Source organism: Chaetodon trifascialis, chromosome 11 (assembly GCF_039877785.1).
Source record: "Chaetodon trifascialis isolate fChaTrf1 chromosome 11, fChaTrf1.hap1, whole genome shotgun sequence".
Taxonomy (NCBI): domain Eukaryota; kingdom Metazoa; phylum Chordata; class Actinopteri; order Chaetodontiformes; family Chaetodontidae; genus Chaetodon; species Chaetodon trifascialis.
Window position 1 is genome coordinate 7,440,039 of NC_092066.1, and position 14,632 is coordinate 7,454,670.

At 45.0% G+C, this 14,632-nt stretch overlaps 1 protein-coding gene across 12 annotated transcripts in view; it reads left to right on the top strand.

Moving 5' to 3' along the window:
• The window catches only part of LOC139338632 (receptor-type tyrosine-protein phosphatase F), a 162,684-nt gene that overhangs the window by 106,938 nt on the left and 41,114 nt on the right, over positions 1-14,632 (top strand). For 5 of the 12 annotated variants that reach the window (XM_070973819.1, XM_070973823.1, XM_070973821.1 and 2 more), the window contains 7 exons: positions 1,791-2,096; positions 2,936-3,129; positions 8,427-8,453; positions 11,581-11,698; positions 12,106-12,678; positions 13,456-13,556; positions 14,277-14,524. In XM_070973819.1, the coding sequence (XP_070829920.1) occupies positions 1,791-2,096; positions 2,936-3,129; positions 8,427-8,453; positions 11,581-11,698; positions 12,106-12,678; positions 13,456-13,556; positions 14,277-14,524 (1,567 nt within the window). The remainder of the gene's footprint in view (positions 1-1,790; positions 2,097-2,935; positions 3,130-8,426; positions 8,454-11,580; positions 11,699-12,105; positions 12,679-13,455; positions 13,557-14,276; positions 14,525-14,632) is intronic. The other 7 variants (XM_070973822.1, XM_070973824.1, XM_070973829.1 and 4 more) reach the window with 3 other exon arrangements.

Here is a 14,632-nt window from a genome sequence, read left to right on the forward strand (position 1 = left end):
ACCTCAATAACACAATCTATTCTGCAAATCACCAACATTGTTCTGATTCAGTCTGTCACATTTTTGTAATACATGCGGCGTTATCAGGTCTTTGTAGTTTTCTGTCCACTCTCTTTTGGACCAGAGACCACCTGATGAGACTCTATTCTCCTCTGTAAGGCCTAATAGGTGGAGTTCTGGCATTAGTTGATTGGATTCATATTTGAGCTAACTGTTCATTGCTCTGCTTATTAAAAAATCCATTTCATGGGCATGTTTTGGAAGAACACCCTGCACACCTTGAATTTTCCTTTCCTTGGTTCATTTTAGTCTTAGTGAAGAGGCCTTTTTTGTGAAGTGGATCAGTTTGTGATTGAGTTCGATGCATGTAATGTTTGAATGCCATTGTGTTGCTTTTCAGTGGTCATGTTCTTTATTTTAGAATTATTTATTGGTTTTCTGTTGTTCTCTGGACTTTGAGAGTTTACATTTTGTACGGCAGTTACTGTATGTAGTTTCATATTATTTCTTGCTGTAATCTTATTATTCCAGACTACAGGTGAAGCTAGAAATTAACAACCCTATACAGACACAATATATAATATTACATACAATGATTTTTATACCTAGATATTGAATTTAAAAATCACATTCATGTCCTGTTGGCCAGTAGTTTTAATCCAAAAACCATGTTTCCATAACAATGCTGGTTCGATTCTAGTCATTCAAATCCAAAGGGTCAATGCCAGGGCAGCATTTATGAATTTGTCCCATCTCATAATCATAACAGTATTGTTTTCCATTGAGGTAGCTACAGACCAGATGTTGACAATAGCTGGAATGTCCATAACTGTTATTGATTATGAAATTAGAGCTTCGTGCACGACCTCGTTCAGCCCAGTGTATCTCTGCTGCAGAACTGAGCGCGGTCTGACAAACACTGCTGTGATGCCCAGAGCTTCTGCATCAATGTGCGAACACCAGTCAACACTGTCAAGCACTTGTTCACACTCTCGCACATATATGGCCACTTTATTGCTCCCTCTGCGTACTGCGAGAGGCAGCACAGAGGGCAGTTAGGAACAAATTACGTCTTTATAAAAACATCGCCTCGTAAAATTTTGGCACATTTTATATTCCGTTCAGCCCACCCTGTAGTTTCATGGCCTCTCGCGTAAATGCGGTGCCAACAGCTTCAACAGTAGCCCGGTAATGTGTTTTTGCAGCCAATCTCTCAGTCCGGATGTAGCATCCTGTTTAGTATGGAAGCTTTTTGTATTCAGTATGAAAAATTCAAATGTTATATTCAAACTTGCAATGCAGTAATATTAAACACATCACCGTCAGTATGAGTGCAACTGATTCGCAGCTCAGAAAGGGACTGAAAATACACTTTCAGTAGGTAGAGGAACATGGGAAACATGCAATAGGTTGGCTGGACCTTGAGGTCAGTTACTTCAGATGGAATAAATGTCTGAAAAAACCCAGTTTGCGTAAGGCTTTATCTACCATACCCATGTCGTACATTACATTAAACCCAAGGCTTGAACTTTCATTAAAAAATACTCACAGTATGCAGTGCAATAAAAAAACCAAGATGAAAATCTTCAATGACGTCAGATGAGCAGGAAGATTATACAACTCCAGTACCTTGATCTAGTATGTGCACTGCTGAATATAACATTTTGATTATCATCTCGACTGAACGAAAAGCTTCCACTTTGGCCTTCTGTTTGCTTGTGTTTTCGTTTATTTTTTGTTTGCTTGATCCGTGCCCCCCTCCGTGTGGTTGTGCTCCCCTCCTCCTACAGCCCCATCCGCCCCCCCTCAGGAGGTACATCTGGTCAGCCTGAGCTCCACCAGCCTCAAGGTGAGTTGGGTGGCACCGCCCGCCGCTAGCCGCCACGGCGCCATTGTGCGCTACACAGTCAGCTACCAGGCCCTGGCTGGAGAGGACACGGAGCGACATGAGGTGACGGGCATCGGCGCCGACGCCACCAGCTATGTGCTGGAGGGCCTGGAGAAGTGGACTGAGTATCAGGTGTGGGTGAGGGCGCACACTGACGTGGGCCCGGGCCCTGAGAGTGCCCCGGTGAGGATGAGAACCAAAGAGGATGGTAGGTTCACACCTCCCCCTGAGCAGAGTGCTCTCCGACTCTTCACATCTGTGTTGCTTCGGGCTGCCTGTCACAATCCTCCTTCACTCTCTTCAGCGTCTGCTGCACATTTCTCTGTGTCCTGTTGATCAATTCTGAGTTAATGAGGCGATAGTGTTAGCAGAGGGGGCGGCCTCTCTTCTCTCTTCTTTCCAGCTTGCTCTCTATACCTTTAACACTTTACATCTGCGGCAGGTTAAGGCTCATCGCCCCCAGGACCTCAGCTCTGCACCACTTTCTCCGCTTTCACTCTTTAAATGCCTTCTTGTTTTCTTCTGTTCTGTGGAATAGAAGTGGAGCAGAACTCCCCCTCTCCACTTCCATCACTCTTGCCTCTTTCTCTCACTCGTTCCTCGTTTTGTCTGCAGTCTGATAGAGAGCGGCTGCCCTTAAGAGAGAGTCGTCTATAATTAATGTGTTTGAAGTTTGCTGCAACACAGCTAATTTCATATCAGAATTAAGGGTATTACAGACATCTATGGACTAACATGCTGTCCCGCATAGGGTGTTTTGGGGACACAGTAGACAGGGAGGGTCTAAACTGAGTAGACATGACTTTGATTCATGACCAAATCTAGTATCACTTCCTTCTACAGAGTCTATAAAAAAACTCAGGAGTCATTATTTTGATGGTTTTTGGCTCCTCATCACAAAACACAGTGAACTGAGGAAAATCACCAACTCAGCATATTTTGACTCTTGCCTCCCTCCCCCTATGTCTCACTGTCTGCCTCCCTCTTTCTGTCTCACTCTGGCTCATCCTGCTTTCCCTCCTCTTTTTTTTTTTTCCTGCTTTTCAGTGCCAGGAGCACCCCCCAGGAAGCTGGAGGTTGAGGCCATAAACTCCACAGCGATCCGGGTCACCTGGAAGCCGCCCCTGCAGGGGAAGCAGCACGGCCAAATTCGAGGCTACCAAGTCATCTTTTCTCGGCTTGAAAACGGCGAACCGCGAGGCCAGCCTAACATCATGGACGTTGCTTTGCCAGAGGCACAGGTACACTGGATGATGTCTTCCTCTTGTCCAAAGTTTCTCTGCCTCTCTTTCACTATCTCTAGCTGTCTTATGCTCGTTTCCCATTATTTCCATTCTCCGCTGCCCCTCTGTTCCCTTCCATTCTCCGAGTTCACACTTCATTTCCCTCATACCGGGTGACACACATGGAATCTTCTTTCTGTCAACTGTGGTACCCCCTCCCTCTTTTTTTCCAGCGTTCTCCACATGTGACATTTGACTCTAAATTGGTACCCTGCTCCCACAGCTTTGGATTAGCTGTCGTAACAAGATCCATTCTAATTCTACAGTAATAGCTATTAAATATTTTATATGTGTTACATCAGGATGGGCTTAGTGGAATCAATGCACCTCTCTTCGCGGTTTTAGCAGTAATACATATGCACTGCCTTGTTACCATGTTTATAAATTACAGTTTTTTCCCGACGCCGCCCTTTCACATTAATGCAGGCTCCTCCAAATCGCCCAAAGCTGTATGACACCCTGAGATGGATGAAAGATTGTAATCCTTAAGAGGGATTCAGAGATTCATGAATATCTTAAAACCAAAAACCCCACTCTCACTTTTTCCCCCTCTGTCGGAGAAGAGAGACCAGCTTAAGAGCTTTTTTCTGATTGTTTGCCGGGAGAAATGTTTGCGCAAACACGCTTTCACTCATACCCTCGATGGCCTCACACAGAAACATCTCATTTGAACAAATAAGCGTTTCTTGGCCGCAGGAACTCCACGTAACTCTGAACATCTTCGCGTGTGTCTCAGAGTAGCATTTGCTGATAAATGCTTTGCAGCAGCATTTAGAAAGACCAACAGGTTGCTGGTTCAGTTCCCAGGCAGCACACACTGCTGTGCCCTTGAGTGCAGCTATTAACCCTCATTTGCTTTGGCAAACACCCCGCTGTCTTAAGTCTTATCATTTCAGAAGAGGAGGCATCATCAGTTCACCTTGAGATGACGTGTCAGATGTGCTTCATGCCAAGCGATGCTAAGTAGAGGCTTGTGGATCCCAGTTGTGCAACGGGCCTTCACTGATAAATACATAATGAGCCACCCAAGTGGCCCATCTCACATGGGACTCGATAACAGTTTCAAAGCATAAAATGAAGTTAATTTTGGCCAGATAGAGATGAGATTAACTGTAAGAGAGGCCCATGCTGATATCGCCTGGCTCAACTCCCAAACACAGCCCTACACTTTTGTTTTACAGCAGTAGTTTGTGGCAGCTGCTGCTGACAGTTCAGTGTTATCTGACTGTGTACTAGAGTGCTTGACAGCCAGGACAGCGTCGCTTGGTCTGGAAGAGGAGAAAAACATGGTGGCAGCTTGTCTTCCTGGAAGTGTTTTCCTTATATCGACATGTTTAGTGTGACTTTGTTTTGCGTTGTGAAAACTGAACTGAACATGACCCTACTTGTTGTGCAAACAATACTCCCCGCCATGTCTCATTTGTGCCAGGTCCACACAATAAACACAAAGACACACTGCAATTTGGCGCTCAGCATAGCTCTCATGTTCCAGTTTGGTGTCCAGGGCGCCTCTCAAACTCACCGTCCCCTCCCTGGCAGAAACCTGAATTTCACCTCCCTCCTCCCATGTTTTTCTTTTTCTCCCGCTCCTTCCCTTTCTCTCCTGCCCTCATTTTGAGAAGCCTGTTGAGTAATTACCAGAGGCTTGCGTGCAGGTTGGTTACCCTTGATTGAGTCATCTCAACAGTTTGTTTTCTATAAGACAGCACCGAGTAGCCAACCTGCAAGGACCTGCCCAGACGTCCTTAAAGACCACACATTCAGCCGACGCTCCCTTGTCCACGTTCACCCAACTGGTTTTAAAACAAACCCTCCTTTTCTCGCACGTCTTTCCGTTCATGCACCCCAACAACAAGTGGAAAAAAACAATTCTGATAACATGAGCAGACATGCTCGCTGCTTAGATCAACCTTGTCGTAGGCGTTCCAGCTGGCTCCGTAGAGTTCATGACTCATCCAAGACTCATGCAAATCCCTCAAACGCACACCTGTAATTGATGATAAATAAAAGGAAAAAAACAATTTTCTTCTATCTTGGCACATCCTGTAGTGTTTCTCCCAAGAATTTGCCTAATGCGTTGTGAAATCAGTTCCATACCCACCCTTTCACCTGCATTAGATGCACAGTAAGCCTGCCAGAAGGAAAAAGAAAAATCCAGATTTTCCAGGGCTCTTGCAACACAGCACAACCTCACCTTAGATTTAAATCACAAACCTACGCCGACTGATTGGATTGCAGATTCTGTCAAAATCACTATCACCTCTCCCCTTGTCTTTGTCTGACTGTTTCTGGCTCCTTCTCTCCTCTTCACCCTCTCTCAGGGTTAGCTGAAACGCTGGGAGGAGAGCTCGGAAAGCCTGCCTGTGCGTGGGCGGGTTAAGCGCCTCTTTTTCTTTTCAAGCAGGAGCCCACACAGCGCCCTCATTTCCCTGCTAAATTTAAACCAGAGGCCATGTTAACTGTGATGTTATCGACCCCTTTCCAACCGTATTTCTATTGGGAAAGTGGCCTGAACCTGAGTGGGCAAGTCCACAGCACAGAGCCTGCTTCATCACGGTGCACTCACAGCAACCTCTAGGCTCACGTTCTCGTATGCCCGTCGGTAAACGTTGGCCGAAAATGCTGTGATCGAGTTTGAAGCCATTAGCCACTGTCTGCGCTTGTGTACATTTTCTGCACAAGCTTGCCTTCCTGCACAAGTTTGCCTTTATTCAGCACTACTTTTCCAGGTTCATTTTCTTTGACCACTCATGCGTTTTTGTGGTGTGTGCGCATTTGTGTGTGGGAGCGAGCGAGGCAATGCTTCACTGCCTCTGCGGCCTTCACTGCCTCAGATTGGAGTTGAATGTGAAAGGGGAAAAAAAGAGAAAAGAAGCACCTCAGCCCGTTTCACTCCATCAATCATGACAGCTCCTTCTCTTCCACATCACTCGTTCCCCCCTCGTTCCCATTTTTATAGCCACACATCTCAGCCCATGTCATCACATTTGCATTCACCCGCCTGCAAATTATACTGCTCCGTTTCCACAAACGACGCTTATCAGCAATGATGTGTTTTCAGCTTGCATTGGCATTCGAAATATAAATGGGGGATAATTTATAATTCTCCCATGGATTTAAGCAGAAAGCAAAAGCAGTTGCGATAGAAAGGGATTAAGCCCAAGATGAGATAGGAACTCTTGCGAACCTTAATGTGTTCGCTGCTCTGTTGACATACTGAGTGGAGTCGACGGTAAACAAATTAAGCAATTAGGCACGTCACAAACTGTTATTCATGGAGTTAAGTAACAGCTGTTCTTAAATGGTACTATTTAGTGCCCCGCTATGTCAGGGGAGCATGAGGCAGCAGTTCTTAATGCGCCATGTGTGCCGACCGGTCGCTACTGGGACCGTGCAGAGGCCGCGCTCATGCTTCAGTTAGCTGGTTGGTGATAAAGACTCATCCGCAGGGAGGAGGGCGGAGAAGTTGGGTCTTTTGTCTTTTCATATGCCAACCGTCAATGGGGGATGATGAACACCGTCTCTACTGTGCACAATGAATCAGTAGAGTGTGAGACTGGCTCTCTTTGTTTGTGAAAGTCTGGCGTTGTGAGAAGGGAAAACTGGGCAAGCAGGAAGGCAGGGACCCCTGATGAATTCTGTCTTTAAGGCATGTGTCAACTGTATACACCTCATGTTGTTCTTCTTAAAGGACTAGTTCACCTGGGTTACAAAAACACTTACTCTCATCGTAACGCTATCCAAAACATATAGGGTTTTGATACTGATATCTCCCTGAAGGGCTGTACAGTTTCTTTAAAATATTGCAATTTTTCTGACCGATTTCTGAGATTTAGATTTCTAAAGTGGCCTCCATAACATTAAAATTTAGGCATTAGTTGTACAAGAATGACTCCTACACACCGCTGCAGTTGCTTGTTGTCGCTCATTGTTTCGGGCCTCTCAGCTGCAAAAGAGTCAACCTAGCTAATATAGCATGGAAAATTCACTAGTTTAGCATTTGGGAAGATATGACTTTGTTGTTATTAACAACATTACATTAGTAATTTTCTAAAATAATAGCTTTCAAAGGTAGCTTTCCGTTTGATGAGAACAGCTGCATAATTGGACACTTTTGGTCCTAATGACAAACAGCTGGTTAGTCTCATCTGACCGTCTTTCGATACTGGACCGACGACCTTTTATATTGGTTTTTATATTAAATTATATTGTTTACAGAGCAGAAATCTGGGCAAATAAAATCAAACTATCTGCATGGATTGATACCACTCGGGACAAGGGAGAAAATATAATGTTGTTTGTAATTTGGGTGAACTGAACCTTTAACTACAACCCTGTGTTGTTCCTTCACCTCCTTCTCCAGTCCCCTCAGGCTTAGTATCATTGTTTGCCGTCTCCTCCATCTCTCCCAGAGTTCCCCCTGATGTTCAAATGTAATCGCTTGCCACTGCCACCCCCAGCCACCTTTGTCCTCTGCTCCTCTTCCTCCTGTGTTCCCTGTTTGGTCCCGCATCAGCGTCACCAGTGTCATCTCTCCTGCCCCTTGTCAGCCAGGTCACCCATCGGTGAACTCCTCCATAGCGACTGAATTGTGGAGCGAGTTACTGGTAAACACCAGCCGTTGCGTTCTGCATCGATGGGGTTCGATGTCACAGGGCTAGCATAGCAACACTGGTAATAGGATTTCACGCTCGGCACCGACGGAGCCCCGCGGCACGAAATGGGCTTTCACTTCCCCCGGGAATCACTTGGCCAAGCACAGCGAGCAAGAAGAACATTTTGAAAACATATTGAAATATAATGAATAAAAGGCACTCCCTCCATTTCTGAAAGGGAAGAGGAAATGCTTCAGAGATTCTGCATATTTTGTGCTGCACATCCACAGTGAGATAGTCATCGCACTGAATTGAGGTGTTGTGTGATTAAGGAAGAGAGAGGTTTTTTTATTGGATTCATCGGCGAATGAGCAACAAGGCAGTGCATCACAAACAATAATAAATTTCACAACCACTACTCAACTTGGCTACACAATTTGTTTTGTGCCACTCAACTTGTCTTCATTTCATTTTTTTTTTTCTTTTACTGCTTCTCTTCCATCACACCCTGTGTTTTTTGTCTACCGCATGACTCTGTTGACACCTACATTCATCTGTCTTTCAGCGAAAAAAAGACAAGCGCTTTTTTTCCTCGCCTGTTGTGTTGTCTCTGACTCATTTCTCTCCCCACCCTGTGTCCTGTGTCTTCTCTCCCATCAGTGGAATATTGAGGAGTCCACCGAGCATGTGAGTAACCCTCATGTGTGCTGCTGGGTTGTCTTGCAGGGCAGGCTCTTCTCCCCTCTGCAATTTGTGGGTGCTGTGTGCGCTTGTGGAATATGAGTTGTGTGTGTGTGTGTGTGTGTGTGTGTGTGTGTGTGTGTGTGTGTGTGTGTGTGTGTGTGTGTGCGTGTGCGTGTGCGTGCGTGTGTGTGTGTTTTTTTCTGCCGGTGCCTGTAATCCACTCGGTGTGAATCCTCATGAAAGATCATAACCCCATCATAACCACAGCAAGAGATGTGTGCCCTAATGATTCCTAGTTTTTTTTTTTTAATGTTTATGTGCGTGTGTGTGTTTGTGTGCGCGTGATGTTCTCTAAGAGCTACTGCAACCACAAAGCATGAGGATTATTTCCACTGATGATTGCCTACAAGTCTAATATTTCAACATTTTACCATAACACAAACTGAAAGTAACAGCTGGGCATTCACTCAGATCTGAGGCACTTACCGCAGCGATCATGCAGCGCTTTCCTCCGTCATTGAGCGCGTGGTGCAGTCAAAGACTGTGTGTCACTGGCCCGGTGTGATGCTGACATTAATCAGGCTCACCTAACCTGCTGTCTCACCTACTGTTCCAGATGACATGTCTATCTGAGGGGAGGAGCCGTGTGTTTTATCAGCTCCACACATCTCCAAGATTGCCACCAGCCTTTCATGTTCTTTTCATTTGCCAGGATGGCAGCTCACCGTTCCGTGGCTGTCACACAGCCCTTTGTTATGGCTTATTACCTCGTAGACGTCATATTGCACTGGCATATATGCAGAGCCACTTACTGTTCCTAGTCAGAAATTTAATAGAAGGCTGCCAGAATAACAGACATTGTTTCCAGCACTCAAACAAAAGCGAAAAGTTGTTTAAAAAAATGTTTTTAACTTTCAAGAGTCTGGATCAAAGAATTAATCTGAGCAGTTCTGGGTACTAGCTTCCTCTCTGGCAGAAAACGCTACGCAGGTTAACGCAAAGGTCGCCGAATGCTGAGTGTTTTTGTATATCGACGCTGGATGTTTTCCTTTCTAAATTAGCCAGCGGATGTGCATAGATCGCTTGTATTTGATAACAGCCAGCTAAATAGAAATCTATTTGCACATCACACACGGCCAGATTCCTTCAGCTACACCCACATGGCATGAGTCAGGCGTGCCTCCTCTCCCTCTCCTCTTAATGTGTTGATTAACACCTGACAGACACAGAGCTAGACACTGTCAGATGAAGACATCTGTTCACACGTCTTTATTATTTCTTTCGCAGCCATGTTTAGATGATGCCGGCCTCTCTGCCAGGTAACTGACATAGTGTGACTAGCCACAGACAGAGGTCAACATCTGAAACATTAGCATGTCATGCCGACCAATGGCATGCTCAGAAAGTAGAATTTTTAAAGATAATTACGACATTTTTAGTGCAAATCAAGATAAATCGAGCTCATCAAAAGCGTTTATACTTCTTTGAACAACGCTGCCCATTTTGCCCCCGCAGTTTTCCCCCCTCGTGAGGATAGTGGTGTAGAGAAGAATCCATTTCTATAACTAGTCGACTTGATAATCTCTGTAATGCCCTTTGGTGCTGCTCTAAGCATTTGCTCTGAAGGAAACTTTGAAGCCTCGCTTTTTCTATTTTCTGCTGAGTTTCAAAAGTGTTACCAGACCCGATTTGACCTTGCCAGAATAGGGTAAAAAAAAAAAAAAAAAAAAAAAAGATCTGTGCGGCTGCCACTGCTGAGACTGTTAAAGCTATTTTGTATGATTAAAGTAATGAGACTTCCTCCATAAAGTTAAAATGGTTTTATGATACAGTAATTTAGCATTTTCTCCCCCGTCTCTCTTAAAGGCTACTATAGAGCACCAAATGTCCCTTAAAAAGAGGGGCAGTAAAAAGCATTGTCAAACAGAGCTGGCTTATATAGACTGTTAAATGTTCTTCTATGGTTAAGAAATTAAAACTTCATTAGTTAGAGAAACAGCATTAGGGCAAAGCCGTATAATATTCCAGGAGTATGAGAAGTTTGCGAGGAGATCCGGCAGGAAGGCTTGTAGGCATCGGTGTATTCGTCCTCTCGGTGGCCCCAGTCAGAAACAGACAACTCCAGCATGTGTACTCAAGCCGCGGGCATTCATTTGTTCTCTTTATCGAGTGTGTGCTCAGTATCGTTGTGTGTCTGCACATGTGCACATTTCTGAGGTGTCTGTGTGTGCATACATGCTTTAGTGTGTGTTTATATACACTCTGTATACATTGGTGAGTATGTGCACTCATGTACAGTATGCGTGTGTGTGTGCCTGTTTACAAATGGACTTTGTTCAAGCTCAGAGTGTTTAATTCCAGCGTGTGTGGGTGGGTTTTTATTCAGACTGATGCAGTCTGGTGAAGTGAGTGCCAGCACTGCAGCAGGTTACCAATAACAGTGTGTTACCTCAGTGGTTTGCTGTTTTTCTGCTGTCTGTTTGTTCCTGTTGAGTTACTGATGTGTTCAACCACCGAAGTGTGTCTGTGTTTTTGTGTAGAGATTGTGAAACATTCAACCCAATTTCCATGAGAATCCAGAGCACAATTGATACCAATAATGTAACTGCATTATTAAAACATGTGGCTGATGCTTCTCTATGGTGAAGATTGATGAAATGTCCCACAGTCACAAGTGGACCATTTGTAGGCTTGTACAGACTGCAGCGTAGTGATGGTCCTCAGCTCCTGAGGGTATCGCCTCATGCTCATCCATGCAGCAGACATGAACACTGACACACTGGTGATGTTCTGGTTCATTCGGTTGGTTTATTGGTTAATGGGTTCAGCGTGTGCCTTACGACTGGGCGCAGGAGTTTTTCTTGACTCAAGAAAAGTTCCCGGTCCCGTCTGTGTGCCTTCACACCTTCTCTCTGTTAAATGCTTCAATATTTGGTTTTATTTTATTGATAAATTGATCAAGGAACGACCTGTGGATAGAGAAGGGTGTTTCTTTTTGTCTTGGTGCTGTGTGTTGTGTGAGGGGATAGGCGCTTGTGTGAGGGGGGTTTGTGTTTTGCCACTGAGGCGGTCTCGCTCAGGCTCTCTGATTCCTTTTAACCTCTGACCTCGTGATTTTTCTATTTTGCAGGAGGCCGTCATTGGTGGGCTGCAGTCTGAAACCACCTACTCTGTAACTGTGGCAGCGTACACCACTAAAGGAGACGGAGCCCGTAGCAAAGCTAAAGTCATCACCACCACTGGAGCAGGTCAGAGTCGGTTTTATCAGGGATATCATGTAAAACATAGGATCCAGCAGGTTTTATCTGTTTCCAGCAAATACTGTGATATTATCTTCAAGGATTAAACTCTACTATCTAGCAGGTACTATGATCAGACTGTCTGCGTGACTGGACTGCCATGTTCGTTTTAGTGGGATGCTGCTGTTGTAGTGTTATGAGTAAGGCATGTAACCTTCTCATGCTGCATCTAAGCTGCCTGTTTGTTATATAGTGCAATTTTCCAGTATGAATCTGTGTAAGCTCTTCACCTGAAAGCAAATCAATATACTTCAACAAATGTTTAAATATCACTTAAAATTCGAGGGTCGTTTAAAGTGTTTTGATGAATTGCAGCACGACTTCTTCTTTTATTCCTACTTGAATCTTTTTTTCAGTGCCAGGCAAACCCACTATGATGATCAGCACCACCATGGGCAACACAGCTCTGATTCAGTGGCAGCCTCCTAAGGAAATGGTGGGTGAGCTGATGGGCTACCAGCTGCAGTACAAGCGCACGGATGAGGAAACCTACACCTCACGCGAGCTGAGGAAGACAGACGACCATTACACTGTCACTGGGTTGCACAAAGGCGCCACCTACGTCTTCCGTCTCAGCGCCCGCAATCGTGCCGGCATCGGCGATGCCTACGTGAAGGAGATCAGCACCCCTGAAGACGTGCCCTCGGGCTTCCCGTTCAACCTGCAAGTCACCGGACTGACCCAGTCCAGCACCCAGCTGACCTGGGAGCCCCCGCTGCTGGCTGAAAGGAACGGCAAGATCATACACTACATGGTTGTGTACAGGGACATTAACAGCCAACAGAACAGCACCAACCGAACGGCCGACACGCACATGACAATCCAGGGCCTCAATCCTGACACCACCTACGACATCCGGGTGCAGGCGTTCACCAGTAAGGGCGGGGGACCCCTCAGCCCCAGCATTCAGAGCAGGACCATGTCGAATGGTAGGATTGCTGTTTGGGCACGTGGCTGACATTTATACATAAACACACCAACGATGTTTGATTTGATAACATGAAATCCGGGTTTAAGCCACGCACACATAATCATTGCACACTCACTTCTACACATTCACACGTGCCCTCAACATACGTGAGCGAACACCAGTCACCTGTATTTTCAACATCATAATTGGCTCTTCTTCTGGCTCTATCAGTGCCACGTCTCTGTCATACCACTCAGTACAGTACAGCACTGTGTTTATTGATTTATGGAGCTCTAATCTCATTACACGCTACGGTCACATTACCATGCCGCCTCATTCCCCCTCCCATTATACACACATCTAAAGCGCACACAGCATGTATCTCCTCATGCATTTTATAATCTTATAAATGTTAGATTTCTTATTTATAACCAGTTGCGAGTCATGCCTATTTTAGGACACATGTTGTCAGCCGCACTGCCATATACGTTTCACAGTTATCGCAGAGATCTCCGCCTATTGCATATGTCTTGTTTGCAAACGGGGTGTAAGAAGGCTTAAGAAGATGAAGGCTATTTTTATGTGCTCTGTAAGCAAGCGTGAATGAGATTGTTGATGTTCTTGGAACTCCCCTGTGGCGTGTGAAGTTTGGTCTTAAGGTATCACCGCGGAATATGTTCACATTGTTTACAGGGGGGTTACTGCTTGTATGGCATTGTGAAATTGAATTATGCACATTTCACGGTGAACAAGATGTCGTACTCGAGATGTTAATCGAAGGATTTTCCCGCCCTAGATTTTCCCACTTTAAACTTCGGCGTCAAAGCTGTCATGAAAACATCTGTCCTCCTCACCTGGGATTTGCCTCCAAACTACAAACCCCAAGTGCCTTTCAAGGTGAGTGCCAGGATTTCAGCAATCCTGAAAAAAAAAAAAAAAAACCCTATCCCTTCACTCAAGGACAGATACAAAACAGTTCACCTTGAACGCAATTTGCATAGACATAGACTTTACCTTAATGACCACTTTTAATGCTTTTATAAACTATTTGAGTTCCTATTATACTACTACTCTAATTTTCAACCATAAAATGAAACACATTACAATACAAGAATGATAAAAAGACCTTTTTATTTGAAAGCTCTTACTAGCGTTATCTGTATATGTACTTATATTTGTAACAGAATTATATTGCAGCGCTCCACTATTAGCTGTTAACACTTTCACCAAGGTGTGATGCAGTGACTTTCCCTATTTGCACAGAAAAATTGGAAAAGCCAGATTCATGCTCATTTATGAGGTGTAATAATCTGTCAAAATGATATTATATCAATTCGCACTCCATGGTAATGAAGCAAAGACAATTTGAAGTGTAAAAAAAAAAAAAAACAACAACTATTGGATATGCACCAATGGGCAATTTTAACACTGAAGGCCATGTGATGAGGTGTCAGATGAGACGGGCGCCTCTCTTAGGACCATGCTGCTTTTGTCCGTGTGTGTCTGTGTGTGTTGGAGGCAGTGAGAGGAGAGGGCGTTGCCTTTTTCTGGAGGATTTTATTTTGTGCATGTTAACTTCCAACCATAACTCACAAGTTTGCCCTTTTGTGCTCACAGATCTTGTACAACCAGCAAAGCGTGGAAGTGCAGGGAAACCTGAAGAGGAGGCTGATCACGCAGCTGCAGCCAGACACGGACTACTCTTTTGTGCTGACAAGCAGGGGCAACATCGCTGGGGGTCTGCAGCAGCAGGTGTCGATCCGCACTGCCCCTGACCTGATCAAGACCAAGCCCAGTACGCATCAAGCACAGGGTGGCAAGATGACAATCAACCTGCCGAAGGTTCAGACCACCACACGTGTCAGGTCAGTTCTGAGACGCATGGGACTACGTGCGCAGGCTAGCTCTGAATCCACGCTTGCTACTACTCTGCATGCTAATAAGCAACTAGCTAGCAATGAATATGTGAGCCT